The following is a 23,935-nucleotide window of genomic DNA, read 5'->3' on the forward strand; positions in this document are numbered from 1 at the left end:
AACCCACACACACACACACACACAAAATACAGATGGACAGACACACAGGCCCACACACACATACACACACACACACAAACAAACACAACTTTACCCAAATGGGTCAAAAACACATTATTGCGAATTAAGTGTGCTTTCTTAAATACATTTCATCCTTAAAATATCTTTAAAAACCATACGTGTACACCATGCAAACAAAGTAAACAACAAAAGGTAAAAAGAAAAAGAAAGATTTGTATTTTTGACAAGGCCAGACATTAAACTCTTCCCTGTCCACACTTAAAACATACCTACATTCTTGCTACACACAGACAAAATAAACCAAGCTCCACCAGAGACTCAAAGTTGGCTTTTCAGTTGCTGTATTCAAGGAAATGAAGGAGCGTATTGTTCGGGATAGCTTTTGCTCTAACTCATTCTTGTTTTTTTTTGTTTGGATTTCAATCTGAGCGGCCGACGGCAGAGAGACAACCTCTCCTTCTCCGTAAATGTCATCAAGCCACAGTCGCCCCGGGAGACGGTATCAATCCCCAGCACTTCAGCATGAAAGGCTTTGAGTGGCGTTGGGCTCCAGGCAGGGAGGTGCAGGGTTTAACCCTGACCAGGAGGAGTCCGGGCCTCTCCCAGGGTGGACTCCCCCCTGCCAGGTTTCTGAGAGTCTGAGGAGGTGATTGGGAGTCCACGGCCACAGAGACAGCTGCAGCTTGTTAGGACCTTTAACGGCGGGGGTGGGTGTGGGGGTGGTGGGTGGCGGGGGGGGCTCTTCGGTGCCCCGGCAGGCTGCTTCTAAACGGACGGCAGACGGATGATGCGGGTGCGGCGTAGTTGGGATAAACGACCGTCCAGCGACGTCCCGCCATCACCCCGGGCCTGCTGGGGGTTTAGGATGTTCCCCCCTGGGCCAGAAGAGCCAGAGGTGGGGTACCCTGGGAGGAGGCAGGGGGGGTACCTGGATGGAGCACGGTGCACCCTGGGAAGAGGCCCGTTGCGGAGAGGCCCGACGACCGCAGAGCGGGACAGGGGTCTTGTGGCTGAACGGAGGAGGATTAACTGGCGGGGGTCCCGGGGTGTCTTCTCGCTGTCTTCACGTTGGGGGTAGTAGGGTTGCCGTGGTAACAGGGACGGGGAGGTGTGGGGAGGTGGGCTTTAGCGTGGCAGATTAGGTCAGTGTGATGTAGGCCGAGGCCTTCTCTTTCAGCTGTCGCAGACACAGATGACAACTCCAGCTCCCTGGAACGTCAACAGATCACAAGTTTACTGGTTAATGAAAAGCCCAAAGATCAAGACCAGCTGACAGAATGAAAGAACCATGTCTGTGCCACAACACACAATGGGCCTTTGCTCAGAAAGCAACATGACACGCTGACAACACAAGCATCCTACAACCTGAAAAGGTGTAGCAGACGATATGTACACAGGCCAACAGTGTATTAAATGTACAGGCCTAAAGATGTGGGGTTTCGATACGATCACCCAATGGCAGTGTGACTTTCCCACGAGGCAGCATGCAATGTTCCTGAGAGTTTTAAGATGTTCCCTGATTCCACTTGAAACTGTCCATTCATTATAATCATTTTTCCCCAGCAGTGTTTCTCCTTAAAACGTCTCACCCGAACACAACACAGGTAAAAACAAAAGTGTATAGGATCCCTGGCGTGTAACACGGCCTGTTTGGTCGTAGCAGGCCGAAGGGCCCTCATCGTACCCACCCTCAGGAGGTTCCGCCATTGGAGGACTCAGACAGTACATGTGATAGCCTCTGTCACAGTCATCACAAAACAGCAACTGATCCTGGAACAGAGGTGACATTAGAAGGTTAACCACCAAACAGGGCCTGAGTAGAGGGAAGGGGCTGCAATGTGACTTTATCGGGAGCCAGGATTTGCCTCCTGGGGGCCAGCGGACACGCTGCATGTATGAAACACAGGTCCTTATTTAATGAGTGTGTTGGGGTAATTGTTTGTTGAGGTAAATGAGCTGGGGTAATTGATTGTTGGGGTAAGGGTTGGGGTAAATGAGCTGGGGTAATGGATTGTTGGGGTAAATGTGTGGGGGTAAATGAGACAAGCTAATTGTTTGTTGGGTTAAATGAGCTGGGGTAATTGATTGTTGGGGTAGGTTTTGGGGTAAATAAGATGGGGTAATTGTTTGTTGGGGTAAATGAGCTGGGGTAATTGTTTGTTGGGGTAAGTGTTGGGGTGAATGAGCTTGAGTAATTGATTGTTGGGTTAAGTGTTGAGGTAAATGAGATGGGGTAATTGTTTGTTTGGGTAAATGTGTGGGGGTAAATGAGATTGGGTAATAATTTTTTGGGGTAAGTGTGTGGGGGTAAATGAGATTGGGTAAAACATTTTTGGGGTAAGTGTGTGGGGGTAAATTAGATTAGGAAATTGTTTGTTGGGTTAAGTGTTGCGGTAAATTAGCTGGGGTAATTGATTGTTGGGGTATATGTGTGGGGGTAAATGAGCTTGGGGTAAATGAGCTGGTGTGTGGTGTGGGTGGTGTGTGTGCGTGTGGTGTGGGTGGTGTGTGTGTGTGCGGTGTGTGTGTGTGTGGTGTGGTGTGTGTGTGTGTGTGGTGTGGGTGGTGTGTGTGTGGTGCTCACGTCATTCTCTGAGGTGCCACACAGGCTGCAGGACTTGCATTCGATGCACTGCCAGCGGTAGGTCCGCACTGCAGTCGTCATGTTAACAGTGAACTGCAGGCAGGACGGGTGCCCTGGAAACCGAAGGAAACACCGTTCATCTGGCTTCTCATCACCATCAATATCAACATCCTCTTCATCAATGTAAACATATCAACATCATCATCATTAATATAACCATCACCATCAATTGTCATTGTCATCAATACCACCATCATCAATACCACCATCATCAATACCACCATCATCAATACCACCATCATCAATATCACCATCATCAATATCACCATGATCGATATCCCCATTATCAGCATCACAATCATCTTCATCAATATCACAATCGCTGTCATCATGGTCATGAATATCATTACTGTCATCCTCATTATTAGAAAAATTCCCAAATCCCACTGCTGTTTCCAGGGGAACGTCTCTTTGCCTGAATGTCTGGCGGAGCGTCCGTACCTGATCGCCCACAGTCAGCACAGGAGATGAGGTCCTCGGGGCAGCCTGTCTTCTTGGAGCCGCCCAAGCAGAAGTCACAGTAGCCATTGGGGATGACCGAGCCGTCTGCTGCTTTCTTAGCTGAAGTCACAGAGGTGGTAAGATCACTGTTGTGTCCCCTACATTCAGACGCTCACAGAACAGCCAGGTGATGTTGCTGGGTGGGTCTATAGCGGTTAGATCATTTTAAATGGTTTAGCTAAGGTTGGGACAGGGTTACCTAAAACAGAAACAATGAATCAATTGCATTTGATAATTACATTCAATGTGGTTAGTTAAAGAGCAATTTCACCCAGAGGGTTTGTATTATGTTTAAGACATTTCCAGGTCATTGAGATTTGTTTTACAGTTATCCAGAAAAATTGGGGATTGGGCTTTCAGAACATGTATTGACGTGTGTCAAGATCAGAAAAATAAATGCGGTTACAGATTTGTTTGATTTAGCAAAAGGTCAATTTTATACCAATTATGCTACAAGTTGTTATACCGATTATGCTACAAGTTGTTATACCGATTATGCTACAAGTTGTTATACCGATTATGCTACAAGTTGTTATACCGATTATGCTACAAGTTGTTATACCGATTATGCTACAAGTTGTTATACCGATTATGCTACAAGTTGTTATACCGATTATGCTACAAGTTGTTATATCGATTATGCTACAAGTTGTTATACCGATTATGCTACAAGTTGTTATACCGATTATGCTACAAGTTGTTATACCGATTATGCTACAAGTTGTTATATCGATTATGCTACAAGTTGTTATACCGATTATGCTACAAGTTGTTATACCAATTATGCTACAACAAAATGTTAGCTAGCTACCTAACTATGCAACAAAATGACTTGCACACATGGATTGATTATTTTTCTGAAGTGATCTTACAAGGTGATACTGAACTTCACACGTTCGAAAACAAAGCAGGCTACTGTACAACAACAAGGATTTGACAATGCTGGATATTCCAACTGCATCAGCTCCTTCCTCCTCACGATTTCCTGGTGAAATACGCTCAAATACGGATCAAAGGATATATGTACTAAAAGCATAACACTTTCATCAGGCCCAGTATGACAAGTAAGCATGCTAATTCTATAGATTTTTTGTTGGGTTATAAAACCTTTACTATTTTTAGCCATTGTTAGTATCATTATTATTTGCCTTTTTACTGGTGTCACCTGTTTACAGATGTCTGTCTGCCGGTCAAATGTACATTTGCGGAAATGTTTTTATTCGTCTTTGAATAGCTTTGACAAACACACGTTTAGATGCTGTTCTGACTGGTGAATATTTGGTCGAACAAACGGTGGCTTCCCTCACAGAACTAATGACAAGATCTAGAAGGAAACTGAGAACGCACAAGTTTGTTTTTCAAAATGAAATTATCGTTGGAAACTATTTCCACTTGTAAACGTACGTTGATGTTGGAGTTTTTGGCAACAGTAGATGCATGAGCACAAAGGACGGCTGCTCAGCATGCGCAAAATGCCAGTGTTCACAGTTGCCCTAGCACAATGAACACACCTGTAATATCCAGAACCAGGTGTTAACCTGTGAGATGGGTTACATCTGTGCATCGGGGACTGGACATCTACAGGCAAATGAAAGGGCGAAATAGCACTTTTCTTTGGCACTTGCCTGTAATAAATTCAGCCAGGCACAGAACATCACATGGGCATGATCAAGTTCAGTGTCAAAAAATAGCTTGTTTTAAAGTGTATCTTTCCCTGTCTTCTAAATGGTATTCCTATGTTTGCCCTGATCAACATTTTGAGAGGGAGGCAGCATCCACGGCAATCTGGACCACTTCATCTGCTACTGGTTACTGCGAATGCGGAAGTGTCCCACACAGCGCGCATTCTTCCAACCAATCCTGGTTGGAGGAATGCCAGATTTCCCGCTGATTTCCTCCTGATTACGGAAATCCTTTAATCGGATATGGGGAAAACTGGGGATAATACTGAAAGTTTTGTGACTGTTGAGAGTGAGAGGGATAATTTGAGAGGTGACTTCCAGCGTGAGCCAGACTTCAGAGTGTTCCAGCTGGTTAAGATTCTCTCCTCTCCATATGTTGGTTTTGGTAAAACAAGCAGCAGGCCTACCGAAGCATGGGGCCCGCCAGCTCGTGCTCAGCCAGGGAAGGGAGGGGGAGGACAGGAGGGAACTCCCCTGGAAGGCCCGGGGGTCTGTTTAATATTGGCAGAGGAGTGTAAAGGGGGGAGGTACAAATCTGCTGTGCGTAAAGTGCTAGGTGCACAGTGGGAAGCCATTTTAGAATAACCATTAAAGGAGAGGATGCCCTCTTGCCTGCATCCTCCCTGTCTCACTGCAGCCCATTATGTAACACCTTCAGCAGCTCTAATCACACGACCAGGACAGTCTATCTACCCCCTGTATGACCATGTGATCTAATGGACAGGAACTTTACCATGACTCACCAACACACACAGAGACACACACACACAGGCACACACAGAAACACACACACACACACACACACACACACACACACACACACACATGGTGACACACACAGAGACACATACACACACAGAGAGATACACACAAACCCAGAGACACACAGACACACACACACACACACAGAGACACATACACACACAGAGAAACACAGATACACATAAACACACACAAAAAGACACACCCAAAGACAGACAAAACAACATACACACAAAGACACATGTACACATGCATCACTATTGCTACTTAAGCATGTTCGCTTTGGCAACAGTGGCCACCATCCATTCATGCCAATAAAGCACCTATTGAATTGAATTGTACACAGAGACACAGACAGAGACAGACAAAGACACAGAGAAGCAGAAAGACACAGTCAGAGACAGATACATTACATTACAGATACATACAGATACAGAGACATTGAATAACAGAGAGAAAAAGTAACAATGACAGAGACAAAGAGACAGAGAGACAGAAAGACAAATAGACAGAAAGACAAAGAGACAGAGACAGAAAAAAGACAGAAAGAAAAAGAAACAATGACAGAGACAAAGAGACAGAGACAAAGAGATAGAGAGACAGAGACACAAAGAGATAGAAAGACAAAGACAAAGAGACAGAGAGACAAAGACAAAGAGATTTACAGTACATAGGAGACTAGACAAGTACACACAAATTCTTCCCGAACACATAAACCCACACGCGTACACACACACACACACACACGAAGAGAAAACACAGAAGCAGTCTGGGTGTCTGTCTGGTGTGTAATTTGGAGAGCCGAGCCTCTCCAGCGAGGTCATTAATCCAGCCCAGGGTGAATGGGGAGTGGGGGAGGGGAGATGCAAGGGATGGACGGGGGGATTGGGTTTTCTACTCCACAGGGTCCGTCTATAATCCCCAGAGAAATGAAAAAAAAAAAAACATCTGATGGGGATGAGAGGAGAGTCGGAGAAGAAGGGCTGTCCACAGTACCAGAACACCATGAGGCAGTCAGGCCCGTGCTGCGTATTGCCGCGGTACCATCATGACAACAGCGGACTGGCAAACACACCAGTGATCCCGCATTTAGTCTACAGGACTGGTGTCTGGCCCTTACCCGTCATATGATGCCCACGAACATGTCCCCGCACTCAGTCTACAGGACTGGTGTCTGGCCCTTACCCGTCATATGATGCCCACGAACATGTCCCCGCACTCAGTCTACAGGACTGGTGTCTGGCCCTCATCCGTCATATGATGCCCACGAACATGTCCCCGCACTCAGTCTACAGGACTGGTGTCTGGCCCTTACCCGTCATATGATGCCCACGAACATGTCCCCGCACTCAGTCTACAGGACTGGTGTCTGGCCCTTACCCGTCATATGATGCCCACGAACATGTCCCCGCACTCAGTCTACAGGACTGGTGTCTGGCCCTTACCCGTCATATGATGCCCACGAACATGTCCCCGCACTCAGTCTACAGGACTGGTGTCTGGCCCTTACCTGTCATATGATGCCCACGAACATGTCCCCACACTCAGTCTACAGGACTGGTGTCTGGCCCTTAGCCATCATATGATGCCCACGAACATGTCCCCGCACTCAGTCTACAGGACTGGTGTCTGGCCCTTACCCGTCATATGATGCCCACGAACATGTCCCCGCACTCAGTCTACAGGACTGGTGTCTGGCCCTTACCCGTCATATGATGCCCACGAACATGTCCCCGCACTCAGTCTACAGGACTGGTGTCTGGCCCTTACCCGTCATATGATGCCCACGAACATGTCCCCGCACTCAGTCTACAGGACTGGTGTCTGGCCCTTACCTGTCATATGATGCCCACGAACATGTCCCCACACTCAGTCTACAGGACTGGTGTCTGGCCCTTAGCCATCATATGATGCCCACGAACATGTCCCCGCACTCAGTCTACAGGACTGGTGTCTGGCCCTTAGCCGTCATATGATGCCCACGAACATGTCCCCGCACTCAGTCTACAGGACTGGTGTCTGGCCCTTACCCGTCATATGATGCCCACGAACATGTCCCCACACTCAGTCTACAGGACTGGTGTCTGGCCCTTAGCCGTCATATGATGCCCACGAACATTTCCCCGCACTCAGTCTACAGGACTGGTGTCTGGCCCTTACCCGTCATATGATGCCCACGAACATGTCCCCGCACTCAGTCTACAGGACTGGTGTCTGGCCCTTACCCGTCATATGATGCCCACGAACATGTCCCCGCACTCAGTCTACAGGACTGGTGTCTGGCCCTTACCCGTCATATGATGCCCACGAACATGTACGGTATATTATTACAGTATGGGTACAAGTGTAGCAAGCAAGCAAGGGAGAGAATTGTGGGCACTTTGTGTTTTAGAAGTGGGGAAGATTTTTTAAAAACTGCCTATGTGCTAATCCACACCCATTAAAAAGAAAAGAACCTTTCTACCTGTGTTTAATTGAATCCAACTCATGCTGACTGTGCGTCCCTGCTCTACCCTGTGGACCAGTGTGTATATGTACACACAATTACTTCACCATAGATGGAAACTGGCTAAAACAGCGCTGCTCCGAGGGCTCTGCAAAACCGCGGTGCTGCCAGGACCCCTGAGAGTGAATCAGCAGGCCTTGACACATCTGTGTGTTTGACAGGGCTGCCCGCTGGCCTGCCTGCTCAGAAGGGAAAGCCCATCAATGATTAAATGCCTGTGGCCATGTTTAAAGCCTGAGACGCAGACCTGAGGTAGTATTTCCTTGAGACAGGCAGAGAGAGAAAAAAGGTGGTGGTGGTGGTGGGGGGTGGGGGGGTGGGGGGTTGGAGGTAATGGGGAGAGTGAGAGGGTGATAAGAAGTGAAAACTGAGAGAAAAATAAAGAAACAGAGAAGGAGAAAGAGAAAGAGAGAGGAAGAAAATGATAAAGGACGGCAGAGAAGTAGTGTAAAAGTAAGGAGAGAACGAGAGGGAAAGAGCAGGAAAAGTGGAGAGATGGAAAAGGGAAAGACAAAAAGGGTATGAAAGGAAAGAGGAAGGGAGGAAGGGAGGAAGGGGGAAGGGAGGAAGGGAGGACGGGGGGAAGGGAGGAAGGGAGGAAGGGGATACCAATGGCAGGCAGAGACAAAGACAAAGAACCTGTGTGTCAGACTGAGGTACAGTGGATAAAATAAAATAAATTACAAGTAGCAGGTTCCAGAGGTTCCAGAGGTTTCTGAGGGCGTTCCACACCTCCTCCCCCTCCCCCCGCACCACCTTCCCTGTATCACCCCTCCAATTACTGGGAGAATACAGGCAGAACAGCACACTTCACAGCTTTCAAGTGTGTCTCGGAGCCCACTGGGAATTAGGAGAGAGAGATGAATCCTCAAATACTCCCCTAGTCTCCCCACGCCCTCCCTTTCTGCTCCCTCTCTCCCCCTATCATAGTCTGTCTCCCCCTATCATAGTCTGTCTCCCCCTATCACAGTCTGTCTCCCCCTATCACAGTCTATCTTTCTCACCCTATCATAGTCCATCTCACCCTATCATAGTCCATCTCACCCTATCACAGTCTATCTTTCTCACCCTATCATAGTCCATCTCACCCTATCATAGTCTATCTTTCTCACCCTATCATAGTCCATCTCACCCCATAATAGTTAATCTCTCTCACCCAATCTTTGTACACCTCCCCCCCTTGTCTTTATATCTCTCTCACTATCATTCGACCTTTCTCTTCATCTCTTCATCTCTCCCCCCTCTATCCTCATCTATCTTTCTCCCCTACTTTGTCTACCTCTCTGTCCCCCAATTTCATCTATCGCTCTTTTAAAAAGTCTAAGCCTCTTTCTTTCCTCCTCAACCTTTTCTCCCTCCCCACATCACCCACTTCCCCTCCCACAATGTCGTTTCTTTCCTCTTCCTCCCCGTTGTACGTTTCATCCCTCTTTTTCTTTCCAATTTGCAGTTCTCTTCCTGCTCCCTCTCTCTCTTCCTCTTCTCTTCCTGCTCCCTCTCTCTCTTCCTCTTCTCTTCCTGCTCCCTCTCTCTCTTCCTCTTCTCTTCCTGCTCCCTCTCTCTCTGTCTGGAGTTTCCACAATCTCTGTCTGACACACTCCCAAGCCTAAGATCCTCACCACACTGGCTGGTCGATAAAGTGGCCGCAGACTTATTGAATTAGCACTTCCTCAGGAATTATCCACAAGCACCTGTTGGCTAGTGTCTGTCTCTCTCTCTCTCTTTCTACATCTCCCTCTCCTCCCCACGTTCTATCTTTTACTGTCTCTCTCCCATATTCTTTCATTATGCATTCTTAACATTATGTTAAGAGCACACTGTACTAAGAGCACACTGTTTAACTCTAAACACTTTATAAAAAATACAAATTTCCACACTGTCTCCTCTATAACACAAAACACATTCATCTACACACTCTCCTCTATAACACAAAACACATTCATCTACACACTGTCTCCTCTATAACACAAAACACATTCATCTACACACTGTCTCCTCTATAACACAAAAACACATTCATCTACACACTGTCTCCTCTATAACACAAAACACATTCATCTACACACTGTCTCCTCTATAACACAAAACACATTCATCTACACACTGTCTCCTCTATAACACAAAACACATTAATCTACACACTGTCTCCTCTATAACACAAAACACATTCATCTACACACTGTCTCCTCTATAACACAAAACACATTCATCTACACACTGTCTCCTCTATAACACAAAACACATTCATTTACACACTGTCTCCTCTATAACACAAAACACATTCATCTACACACTGTCTCCTCTATAACACAAAACACATTCCTCTACACACTGTCTCCTCTATAACACAAAACACATTCCGCATCGACAGGGAAGCAAAAAAAAAAACAGAAAAGGAGAGGAGGAGGAGGTAGGAAGAACACAAAAAGGAGAGAAAAGTGTCTGCCGTTGTGTCAGAGCAGTGAAGTGTGAAAACACACTCTCTGCACTCCTGTCGCAAGACTGCTTAATGAGGGAAGCACCACACCACCACACACACACACACCACCACACACACACACACACACACACACAACTATAAATGTATACACGCACATTCACTGACTTTGCACTCTAACACACAAACACACATTTATAGGCAGCTCATTTTTGCATAATAACTTTTGCAGGTTTCTTCCACCCCCCAACTCCCAGCCTATATGAAGAATGAGTCCACCTCTCCGAATCCAGCCTTTAGAGTCAGCTCTCATCCAATGCATGTACACACACACCCACGCACAAACACACACCGACACACACACGAACACACAGCAAGACAATGTGTTCAGTACTTTGCAGAAAGGGAGCTGTCAGGTGAGATATCTGATGAGGAGCCCATTCCCTGCTCCTGTCTCTCTGACCCCAGGCCAACAGAACTGGCCTTCAGGTGACAGGTAGCTTTAACCACAAACCAAGGAGTCATTAGCAACAGTAAACTAGTACCTCCATCCGTTTGGGTCAAAGGCAGGTCCTGAAAAGGCTGGGCATGTGTGGTGCAGTCACCTGTCAGTTCACAGTGAGATTCTGCACTAATGGCAGTGGGCCAAGTCCATTACGAATACCAATGTAGGCTTATGAGTATAGTTCCAAAAAGGAATGGAAATTATTTGACTTGGGTGGATGTAATGTACATAAGTCTGCATAAATCATGACATGCTGGTGATACATTTGAGCAAATCAGGTGGTAGAATGCAGACACTGTGTTGTGATGTGCCAGTCAATTCTGGTAGAAGACCGACGACGACTTTAAACAACGTGGACATTTTTTTTAGGCAAAGCCACTGATGATGTTGGCCGGTGAATGTGGTCAGGCAGGACGGTGAATGTGGTCAGGCAGGACGGTGAATGTGGTCAGGCAGGATGGTGAATGTGGTCAGGCAGGACGGTGAATGTGGTCAGGCAGGATGGTCAATGTGGTCAGGCTGACCGGATTGCATTTTCAATGAGCTGATATGGTAACACATGGCGAGCGCGTCTTCCCCCGAAAGAGGTCAGAAAAACCTGCTTACTTTCTGATGAATATGATAAATGAACGCATTTAGACCTGACATTAACATGGAGATCACACAGTTCGCGTTTCTTAAAACAAGGTGTGAATTGGGTGTTTTCTTAAGATATTTCATGAGCAATATTTCCTCTCTGCCTGTTTCTCTCCTCTCCTCTCTTCATTCCCTTTCTCTCTTATCTCCCTCTTCATTGCGTTTCTCTCCTCTCTCCCTCCCTCGCTCGCTCCTTTCTGTCGCTCTCCGCTCCTTCTCTTCTCTTGCTCTTTCTCACAGAGGAAATTGGAATTCTCTTTCTGCAATCCTTCTATTGTCAGGAATACTTACACCGCTGCAGATTTATAGGCAGCTCATTTTTGCATAATAACTTTTGCAGGTTTCTTCCACTCCCAACCCCCACCCTATGTGAAGAATGAGTCCCTCTGCCCCCAATCCAGCCTTTAGAGTCAGCTCTCAACCAATGCATGTACACACACAAACACACACACACACACACACACACAGAAAGACAATACCTCCAGTATTATGCAGGAGAAAGAGACTGCGAGTCAGTCAGACGAAAACTGTCAGTCACAGATGACATATCTCATGAGGAACCTGTCCTCTCTTCTCCTGTCTGTCGGTTTCTCTCTCTCTCTCTCTTTCTTCCCTCTCTCCAGTCTCTCTTTCTCTCTTCTCTCTCACAGAAGAAATTGGAATTCTCTTTTTGCAATCCAATTTTCACGCACATACCTACATCACTGCCTGTCTCCAACTCCAATTTCCCCCCCCCAAACCCCCCCCAGTTGAGCCCGCCCCCACCTCTCACTTTTACACAGAACCACGCACACACACAGACATACCCACACACAGATACCCACAGACACACACACACACACATACACACAGACGAGACACTGTGCAACAACATGCCTATTTCTCTGTCCAGTCAGCATGTTACCTAACACCCAGTGCATTGTGGGTCTGAAACAGAATGACATTGCAAAGCAGGAGGACGGTGGAGATTTTGGTGCATAATAAAACCTGATCTATGGCTGCAGTGTAATCTCACTGACCTGCACTGGCTGTGTCAGCCTCTGTGGCAAGATACAGCGGGAGGTGGATTCTGTCTGCAGCGCACAGACACACAGACACACACCAACACACACACGTACATTCAAACTGATGCATATATTCACTCACAGGCACAAATCATACAACGATATTCATAAAAATGCATACTGTACATACACGGAGACCTCACACTGCTTAATGAGGGGAGCACCACACCACACGCACACACACACACACACACACACACACACCCACACGCACACACACACCCACACACACACACTTAGAGAAACGTATCCATAATATACCCCTGTGCCAAATGGGCGGACTGTCTGAAAAATGCAAATATTAATCCTTTTTGTGAGCAGATTTTAGTGCCATACTCCCAGTCATGTGACTCTGTAATCCTGTTTAGAAAGCCCTTCAGCTCGGACACTTAGCTACAGTCAAGGCCCGTGGTCTGGTCCAGATGTGAGCTCCCAGTGAAATTTGATCACTCTTGATGTCGTTTAGGATTTTCCAGCACCACAGGCAATTTAAATGAGCCTTTTGGTGTAGATACAGTACATTTGCTGAAATCCTGCAGCCATTTTTCCTTCCCAGTTGGTAAAAAAAGAAACATACCAGAAACACTAGCAAAAATCTGAATTCAGACCTACACATCATCAACCATTGTTTTCTATAACCTAATTATAAACACAAGATATATATTGATCTCATATACATTTGTCTTTGTACTATGTTCTTAAGAAGCTGGTGAAATAAACATCTGATATATATGTTAGTCTTCTTATACTGGTTCAATCTGATCTGTAGTCTTCTTAAACAGGTTCAATCAGATCTGATCTGTACTCTTCATAAAAATGCAGCAACACAGGTACATATAAGACCTCTTGGTTAGGCATGCAGCAGTGTGTGTGTGTTTGGGTGTGTTTGTGTCTAGACTCCAACAGAGAGACAAACAGCAGGATTGGGGTGGGAGATTATATCCTAAAATGGCCAAATTATTGTGAGGAGCCAATCCTGACCCAGAAGCAAGCCTCCCCTCCACTAATAACGGAATACCAAATGAGGCCGACTGCAATATCAGGCGGCCTTTTCCCTGTCTGGGGTAATATATATGATAAATCATAAAGAGAATTCTTTACTCTCTACCTCTCTGTTGCCTTTAATGAACTCCTCTGCCCCCTCCATTTCAACCCCTCCAGTGCCAAACTTCACTCCCCCAACCCCTCCCCTCCCTCTCCCCCTCACTCCCTCAATGTACATAACAACATATTCTTTAGGAGAGAGCCCAGCCGGTCACCACAGCAACCAGATTGCTAGGCAACAGCCTTTTCTCTTCCTGCTTTGTTGTGGTGGAAGAGGTAGTGTGGTGGCTTGCAGGCGGTGGTGGGAGCAGGTCTGGCTGGGGAGGAAGACATCCTACAGGCACAGACATCCAGTCCAGCCTCGGTGACTACGGCCCTTGGGCAACCCTGACCAAGCACAATTAAAATTGAGGGGCGGGTCCTCTAAAGATGGACAGCTCTTGCGACTAATCAACTGGTTGGTGAGCCGAAACGTCACCAATCAAAAGGAAATCTCAATGGTTTTCACTGGTGACGGGAAGCATTTGATACAAAATGGCCATTTGTTTGAAAATGATCTTTGCGATGTCAATGTAGAGTGGCTGGCTACTATTTTTGTTCATTATTCATGTAATGTGCATGGGGACGTTGTTCCTCTCTGCCCAAAGACTCCATCGTTAAACCCTATCCCCATCTACTGCCTAGAGTCAGGTTTTCCACAGTCTCTGGCATCAGCCACACACACGTGGAAAGGTCAGGAAGACAACAGACCAAAATAACAGCTATAGATTGTGGTCTGGGTTGATGACCTTACTGGTTAAAACTCCTGAATGCTCTTCACTCCCACAACTTATGGTGGGGTTGGTTTGAATTGTCTCAGCTACATCTTGGGTTTGGAGGGGAGGGATGATGGAGTGGGTTGCTTTGCCTCATTGCGCTCTAGTGACTCCTTGTGGTAGATTGGGCGCCTGAAAGCTCACTTGTGGTCGTAAGCTGAAGATGTGCTGGTATCTTGGTTTGTCGGTTCTGAAAGACCATATATACTTCGTAAACTCTGTAGGCTGCTCTGTCACTGTCTGACTGCTACAGACACAATTTGTTTAGTTATTTATGTCCCCATCATCTCAAACAATGTGGATACCCAGTCTTTTTGGTGTCCGATACATAAAAGAAAATATATTAGAGGCAATGAAAACGTAATCATTGATAAACATTGAACAAAACAGTCACATGTAGACATGACAGACAAAGAATACTAGTTAACAGCAACTGAAGACACAAATTAAAATATGAATAAAATATGTGTGTTTATATGTGTATTTCCATGTGTATGTGTTTATATGTGTGTGTGTATGTGTGTATGTTTATATGTGTGTATGTTTATACGTGTATGTTTGTGTGTGTGTGTATGTTTATATGCGTGTGTGTGTTAGCACACTGACAGAGGCTCTCTACCAACACCCACACCACACCCTCATTAAAAGACCCCCCCATCTCCTACTGCAGGTCTTTCAGCACATTTGAATGTGCTGGAACAGAACCAGAAGCCAGACCCCATAGATCTTACTCCACATTCCGAGTGAGAGAGAGAGAGAGAGAGAGAGAGAGAGTGAGAGAGTGAGAGAGTGAGAGAGAGAGAGAGAGAGAGAGAGAGAGTGAGAGAGAGAGAGAGAGAGAGAGAGAGAGAGAGAGAGAGAGAGAGAGAGAGAGGTCGCCATTTTAGGTCTGGCACAAACTGTAATTAGTTTTTTCCTTATAGCTGATCACAAGCATTCATTCTCACACTGAAGAAGCAGTACGAGCGAAGCCATCTTGTGAGTGAAAACTGGGTAAGTATTGAAAATAAATAAACATATAACAAGAAAAACAGGAACAAAAGGACACTGACCTTCAAAGGGCTCAATTACATGCCCCCCCCTCACTCCACCCCCCCCCCACCCTCCCCCACCCATTCCTTCCTCTGTCCCTCTAGATAAGCCAGACTCTGAATCTCAATTCTGGTTTGGGGAGAGGACATAACGAGAACTGGCTTGACTCTTTCTACTCACAAAACCAATTTTCAGGTGCACACCTCCAAAGTAAACAACCCCCCCGACCCTCCTGCTTTCCCCTCCCCCTCACATCTATGCCCAAAACCAGCCACCCCCCACCCTTGCCTCTCTGAATATATGAAGAAAGAAAAAAATAAATAAGAAGGCAGCCATGAATTTTAATGCCGCAGTTCATTTTCACCATCAGCTTCACTTCTGCAATGAAAATAAATACCACCAAAAAACGAAAGAAAAGAAAACGAGCAATGGATAAATCATTAGATAAAAGCAAAGAGAGATTCAAAGAGAAGGAACTAGAGAGATAGACAGAGAGACGAGGGAAATGAAAGAAAGAGGGCAGGGTAAATGAATAGGTAGAGAATGAGAGAGGGAACGTGAGAGAGAAAGAGAGAGGGAACCTGTGTGCGTATGTGAGAGAGAGAGAGAGAGAGAGAGGGGGAATGGATGGGTGAGAAAGAGGGAACATGTGAGAGATAGAGAGAGAGAGAGAGGGAATGGATGGGTGAGAAATAGGGAACATGTGAGAGATAGAGAGAGGGAACGCGTGAGCGAGAGAGAGAAGAAACGAGTGTGAGAGAGAGGGATTGTGCGAGCGAGAGAGAGGAAACGAGTGTGAGAGAGAGGGATTGTGTGAGAGAATGCAAGAATCTCTGAGTGGAATAATCTGTCATTTTTCAGACCGATGAAATAAGGTGAAAGTAAGAAAAGAATAGATAGTAAAATAACGAATTAAACAGGATAGGAGATTTCAGCAATCCTGCATTCTGTTTCTCAGATCCGCCTGGTAGACTGGACCAGACGAACCAATCTGGATGCTTTTTTAGGCAGAAGATGACATGAATAATGTATGGGCCTGTTCCATTCCAACCATTCATGTTAATGGTATTATACATGACGTAATATAAACGAGGTCTTACATCTGCAACTTGACAATTAGCAGATTGGTAAAGCAATGGAGAAAAGGAACCCACACGAACACGCATGCACGAACACGCATGCACGAACACGCATGCACAAACACGCATGCACGAACACGCTGCTGGGCGTGTGTGTAGCAGGAGGTGAAGAGAAGGGTGATATTAAATGGTGCTTCTTCTCTCCTCCATCCCGAAGAGCCCTGTACGCTGCAGGACAGACATACAACTACAGCAGACTGACAGACCATCCACTAAGACAGTCCAATTTAAAACGATGCTCAGCCAATTAACTCTAGGGGGTAAATGGGTCTTTCTCTACAAGGACATTGTTTTGGGGACGACCAGAACTGAGTCCCAGCCCACGGCCCCAATGGCCCCCTATGCCCTAGAAGAGGCCCTGCTTTTGACCAGGGCCTATGGCGTAGGGTACAGTGGAGTGGATAAGGTATGGTTTGGGATGTATCCCCTGTCACCACGCTGTAGATTAGATCAGATCTGGAATGTACTGGGGGGGGGGGGGGCACAGGGGGAGGGGTGGAAGAGAGGGGAGGGGGGGGATCCTCCCCCAACATCCTGTACAGCCAGCCAATCAACAGACACAGACAGACAGGCAGACAAAAAAGGCAGACAGACAGACAGACAGGCAAACAGACAGACGGACGAGTGGGTGGCTTGTTCTGCATGATAAGACATGAGTGCAGTGGGTTGTGGCTGGGTTCAGAGGTCATAGACCAGGGCCTGCAGCACGACAGGGACTCACGCTTGTGGTTGTTCTTGCGCTGGAAGGGCAGGGTGTGGCGCTCCGAGTCCTCCTCCCCCTCCTCGTCTGCCAGGTGTGTGTGCGTGTAGTGGTAGCTGAGGCCCGGGCGGTTCTTGTAGCGCTTGCCGCAGACTGGGAACAGACGAGCACAGAGATCAAGCCAAATTGAGAGAGGAAATCAAATGTTGGCCCTTCTGATAGTCTTGACGTGTCTCCTACCGGTCAGAATTGAGGTGTGCTGGGGGAATGCAAAATGTGTTCCACTGAAGAGACGGTACAGTTGAAAATGAAGGCTCAATCCGTTGTTAGCCTGTTCTTTTGAACGTTTCCCTGTAGATTCATCTAGATTGCTCCACAGCTGAGATTTTCAGCTGTTAACCCACACGGTCTGGAATCTTGCAGGTTGTCTATTCAACCTGGTAGTTAATTGCATCCACCTGGTGTCTCAGGTCTACCTGGTAGTTAATTGCATCCACCTGGTGTCTCAGGTCTACCTGGTAGTTAATTGCATCTGCCTGGTGTCTCAGATCTACCTGGTAGTTAATTGCATCTGCCTGGTGTCTCAGGTCTACCTGGTAGTTAATTGCATCTGCCTGGTGTCTCAGTCTACCTGGTAGTTAATTGCATCCACCTGGTGTCTCAGGTCTACCTGGTAGTTAATTGCATCCACCTGGTGTCTCAGATCAACCTGGTAGTTAATTGCATCTGCCTGGTGTCTCAGGTCTACCTGGTAGTTAATTGCATCTGCCTGGTGTCTCAGATCTACCTGGTAGTTAATTGTATCCACCTGGTGTCTCAGGTCTACCTGGTAGTTAATTGTATCCACCTGGTGTCTCAGGTCTACCTGGTAGTTAATTGCATCTGCCTGGTGTCTCAGATCTACCTGGTAGTTAATTGCATCTGCCTGGTGTCTCAGATCTACCTGGTAGTTAATTGTATCCACCTGGTGTCTCAGGTCTACCTGGTAGTTAATTGCATCTGCCTGGGGTCTCAGGTCTACCTGGTAGTTAATTGCATCTGCCTGGGGTCTCAGGTCTACCTGGTAGTTAATTGCATCCACCTGGTGTCTCAGGTCTACCTGGTAGTTAATTGCATCCACCTGGTGTCTCAGATCAACCTGGTAGTTAATTGCATCTGCCTGGTGTCTCAGGTCTACCTGGTAGTTAATTGCATCTGCCTGGTGTCTCAGATCTACCTGGTAGTTAATTGTATCCACCTGGTGTCTCAGGTCTACCTGGTAGTTAATTGTATCCACCTGGTGTCTCAGGTCTACCTGGTAGTTAATTGCATCTGCCTGGTGTCTCAGATCTACCTGGTAGTTAATTGCATCTGCCTGGGGTCTCAGGTCTACCTGGTAGTTAATTGTATCCACCTGGTGTCTCAGGTCTACCTGGTAGTTAATTGCATCTGCCTGGTGTCTCAGATCTACCTGGTAGTTAATTGTATCCACCTGGTGTCTCAGGTCTACCTGGTAGTTAATTGCATCTGCCTGGGGTCTCAGGTCTACCTGGTAGTTAATTGCATCTGCCTGGTGTCTCAGGTCTAAGCAGGAGGCTCCAGAGTCACACCTTATGGCTCCATAGCTGGGATAGGATCCTCAGCCTCCCCCAGCCACACAGATGGCACACCTGACTAGACTAATGTCAGTCTAAACTGACGGCCTTCGTTAGCTGATTACTGGTGTCAGGTGAGTTAGCAAGGGGGCCGGGCCAGCGCCTGTGTCACCAATCAGGCCCATCCCACTCTACAGTGTTGGGTGGCAGTTCGGTTCTGTCCACCAGTCCAGTGCAGGGTTCCCTGATTAGAACACTAGAAGTCCTGTCCTGGCGTGGTAGAACCAGCGATCTCGTTGACAACAACAAAACCGTCTCTATATGGACGCAAGAGACGGATGGCAACCAGAGTAGTTTCGTCTGTCGTCTATGGCTCTAAGACTGAGTGTGTGCATGTGTGTGCGTGTGCATGCGTGTGCGTGTGTGTGTGTGTGTGTGTGTGCGCGTCTGAGAGAGAGAGAGATACTGACTGTCACAGACGTATGGCTTGTCCCTGTCCTCAATGGTGCTGGGGTCCTGTCTCTTCCTCATACCCCCAACACCACAGGCCTGCAGAGGAAACAGACGGGAGACGATTCACACTCTACACACACACACACACTCTTTACACACACACACCACACGCCTCCACACAATAATCATCTGCTGCTTTAACACGTGCCCCCCTCGCTCCAATCAACTCTGTCGCTGACAGACAGACAGACAGGAAGAGAAGAGCAGAGGAGAGGAAAGAAAGAAAAGAAGAGATAAGGAGAGAAGAGGAAAGGTGTGGATCTGCAGGTGCTTCACTTCACCAGTTATGGCTGCTGTTTTATCCTTTTCCACTAGATCTACTACAGCCTTGTTCTCTAGATCTACTACAGCCTTGTTCTCTAGATCTACTACAGCCTTGTTCATTAGATCTACTACATCCTTGTTCATTAGATCTACTACATCCTTGTTCTCTAGATCTACTACGTCCTTGTTCATTAGATCTACTACAGCCTTGTTCATTAGATCTACTACATCCTTGTTCATTAGATCTACTACATCCTTGTTCTCTAGATCTACTACATCCTTGTTCATTAGATCTACTACAGCCTTGTTCATTAGATCTACTACAGCCTTGTTCTCTAGATCTACTACAGCCTTGTTCATTAGATCTACTACAGCCTTGTTCATTAGATCTACTACATCCTTGTTCATTAGATCTACTACATCCTTGTTCTCTAGATCTACTACATCCTTGTTCATTAGATCTACTACATCCTTGTTCATTAGATCTACTACATCCTTGTTCATTATATCTACTACATCCTTGTTCTCTAGATCTACTACATCCTTGTTCATTAGATCTACTACAGCCTTGTTCATTAGATCTACTACATCCTTGTTCTCTAGATCTACTACATCCTTGTTCTCTAGATCTACTACATCCTTGTTCATTAGATCTACTACAGCCTTGTTCATTAGATCTACTACATCCTTGTTCATTAGATCTACTACATCCTTGTTCTCTAGATCTACTACGTCCTTGTTCATTAGATCTACTATATCCTTGTTCATTAGATCTACTACATCCTTGTTCATTAGATCTACTACATCCTTGTTCTCTAGATCTACTACATCCTTGTTCATTAGATCTACTACATCCTTGAATACTTTGAATGTCATCACTGTAACCTATGCCATCCATGACTCAAATATGCTAAAGAACCAAAGGTCTGCTCAGGTCTTATCAGGCATTTAACAGTTTTTGTTTTAATCTTAAACTGGCACACCTGAAGCAATTTGTCAAAAGCTTGCTGATTAGTTGATCAGAGGCTCCTGGGGAGGCCCAGGAGAGGTTTAGGTGAATGAAGCAGCAGCAGGCATGGTGGGACAAAAGTATTCAAAGTTGTCATCTAATCAGAGGCTAACTGAGACCCAGCACACCAGATGAGCAATTAACTACCAGATAGAAACAAAAAGCAGAGATGTTCTGGGCCCCCTAATGGTTGAACCATTGATCTCTGATGTTCTCCCTATCATACTAGAAGTTAAATAACTGTAAATTACCTCAAAAGGAATTCTGTAATAATATTCAGCTAATTACATTTGTTTCTGTCATATTGCCTATCGCATAATGGTAGTATAGTGTCAATAGAAATCCTACAACCCCCCCCATGAACATAAGGAATTCATTCATTTAAAATACAATTTCTTACACAGGTCTACACACCATATTCAGGACATACAGAGATTTTTTGTTGTTGTGAAATCATATTATACGTTAAATTTAAATATAATACTTGCATAAATCTCCACCCCCCTGAGTAAAAACTTGGTGGAAGCACCTTAGTAGTAATCCCAGCTGTGAATCTGTTGGACTAGGTCTCTACCCACTTTAAATACTTTCTTAACACTTTTTTAATTCTCCAGCCACTCCTCTATAGTGCTGTGTGCTTCGGGTCACTACTATGCTGAAAGGTGAACTCCCATCCCAGTTTCAGCTTACTCGTAGAGGGCCGCAGATCTTCCTCAAGGACGTCTCTGTACATTGCCATATTAATTTTCTTTTTTATCCGAGACCCCTCCACTGAGAAACATCCCCATAACATGATGCTGCCACCAACACACATTGCACAGTAGGAATTATGTATTTCGGTTGATGTGCTACACAATCTCCATAGGTATTTTTAGCTTTTTTGCAAGTAGTCAAGGTGTGCCTTCTACCAAACCAAGCAGATCAGAGTTGTGGAGTGCTTTGGCTTGAACATATAAGCCTGTAACCGTTGACCTACTGGCAGCCCCTCAGATCTGTCTCAAGGGTGACACACACTTTCCGCTTGTAAAATAATGGTCTCTGACCATGCTGTGAGGGATATCCAAGGCCTTGAAAAATCTTTAAATACCCATCTCCTGATCGGCGTCTCTCCACAATCGTGCTTATAGGTGATCGTTTGCCTTGCCATTAACTATCCAACAGCGGGAACCAACAGAATGTTCTGAATTCATACTGAAATCATATAGAGCACCACCACTGAACACCGATGGAGAGAAACACACTTGGTGTTTGTAATGGTAATTGGTTACACCTGAGCTCATTTAACATTGCTGTTACAGGGGCGGGGGAGACTTTTAATTTTTGTATTAATTTACTGTATATATTTTATTTCGCAAGAATATAAACAATCCAATTAAAAGTGTAGAGTACGGTGAGTAGATGAGCGAAGGAAATAATTCCTAATTTAAACACAGGAAATAATATTGCACTGACACAGCAAAATGTGAAACGGTTCAGGAGATGTTGACTTTCTTTAAGGAGCTTTATAGCAATGAAGCACACACAAAAAATATATCTGATCTGATCATAACGAAATTGATCATAACGAAAGCAAATATATTATATTCAGACAGACACAGACAGACAGTCAGGCAGGCAAACAGACAGGCAGGATGGGGTTGATGACACTTAACAGTGAGCTTTGAGCTCCAATTAGCAACAGGGCTGTTTGGATAAGAGAGACCGTGTTATAGCCTGCAGTGAAACTTCACACTAGATGGAGAAAGAGGGAGAGGGAGGGGCAGAGACAGAGAGAGAGAGAGAGAGAAAGAGGGGAAGGGAGAGAAAGAGGAGGAGGGGCAGAGAGACAGAGAGAGAGAAAGGTAGAGCAAGAGAGAGGGGGCAGAGAGGAAGAGTGGTTTTTGTTCTCATCTAAGTTATATACAGTTTTTCTCAATCACTTCGGCTCAATTCCAATGCGTTTTTAAATCACTGAACAATTAGTTTCTTCTTCAGATTAAAATGTCTTATTGACACATGCAAATTGCACGTGTTTTGGCACGTGAGCAAAAGAGTAAGTACAGTTGTCTACAATAGGCACAATACCCACATGCACGTGGTTTGCTGATCAAAACTTTTATTCTCATTGAAATTGTCATACTCTTCACAACATCTAAACTTTCTTTCATCGTGTGAAACATCACATGCAAAATGATTAATTAAATTATCAAAATCTGTCAGACATACATGTTTATTCCATAAATATCTATGACATGGAATATTTGTGATGTCTGCTAAATTGGCAAATTAACTGACAGGTGACATAGTAATGAAATAGGAATCGCCAGGAGATTTCCCCCCCGGTACATCTCAAGAGAAAACATCAGATGTGATTTTGACAAAAATCTCAGGATGTCCACCAAGATGGGAACTTTTCACCAAGAAGGAGGCACAATTCATTGTTTCTTTACAGAACTACTTCAGGTTTTTCATTGTTGTTGCAGTTTTTCTTTATAGATGTAATTTTGTGGGAAATGTTCAGCACACTATCTATGACTTTATCTACACTCACCTAAAGGATTATTAGGAACACCATACTAATACTGTGTTTGACCCCCTTTCACCTTCAGAACTGCCTTAATTCTATGTGCATTGATTCAACAAGTTGCTCCCGTTCCACCACATCCCAAAGATGCTCTATTGGGTTGAGATCTGGTGACTGTGGGGGCAATTTCAGTACAGTGAACTCATTGTCATGTTCAAGAAACCAATTTGAAATGAATTGAGCTTTGTGACATGGTGCATTATCCTACTGGAAGTAGCCATCAGAGGATGGGTACATGGTGGTCATAAAGGGATGGACATGGTCAGAAACAATGCCCAGGTAGGCCGTGGCATTTAAACGATGCCCAATTGGCACTAAGGGGCCTAAAGTGTGCCAAGAAAACATCCCCCACACCATTACACCACCACCAGCCTGTACAGTGGTAACAAGGCATGATGGATCCATGTTCTCATTCTGTTTACGCCAAATTCTGACTCTACCATCTGAATGTCTCAACAAAGATCGAGACTCATCAGACCAGGCAACATTCTTCCAGTCCTCAACTGTCCAATTTTGGTGAGCTT

General features: G+C 45.6%; 1 protein-coding gene across 1 annotated transcript in view; it reads right to left on the reverse strand.

Moving 5' to 3' along the window:
- Positions 1–221: 221 nt before the first annotated feature.
- Positions 222–23,935, reverse strand: part of dpf1 (D4, zinc and double PHD fingers family 1) — a 40,878-nt gene continuing 17,164 nt past the window's right edge. Inside the window, exons 7-12 of the mRNA XM_029122933.2 lie at positions 19,533–19,611; positions 17,510–17,641; positions 3,107–3,226; positions 2,606–2,718; positions 1,710–1,791; positions 222–1,230 (exon numbers count right to left, since the gene is read on the reverse strand). Of these exons, the coding sequence (XP_028978766.2) occupies positions 1,160–1,230; positions 1,710–1,791; positions 2,606–2,718; positions 3,107–3,226; positions 17,510–17,641; positions 19,533–19,611 (597 nt within the window). The 3' untranslated portion in view covers positions 222–1,159. The remainder of the gene's footprint in view (positions 1,231–1,709; positions 1,792–2,605; positions 2,719–3,106; positions 3,227–17,509; positions 17,642–19,532; positions 19,612–23,935) is intronic.

The sequence above is a fragment of the Esox lucius genome, chromosome 1 (assembly GCF_011004845.1).
Source record: "Esox lucius isolate fEsoLuc1 chromosome 1, fEsoLuc1.pri, whole genome shotgun sequence".
Lineage (NCBI taxonomy): Eukaryota > Metazoa > Chordata > Actinopteri > Esociformes > Esocidae > Esox > Esox lucius.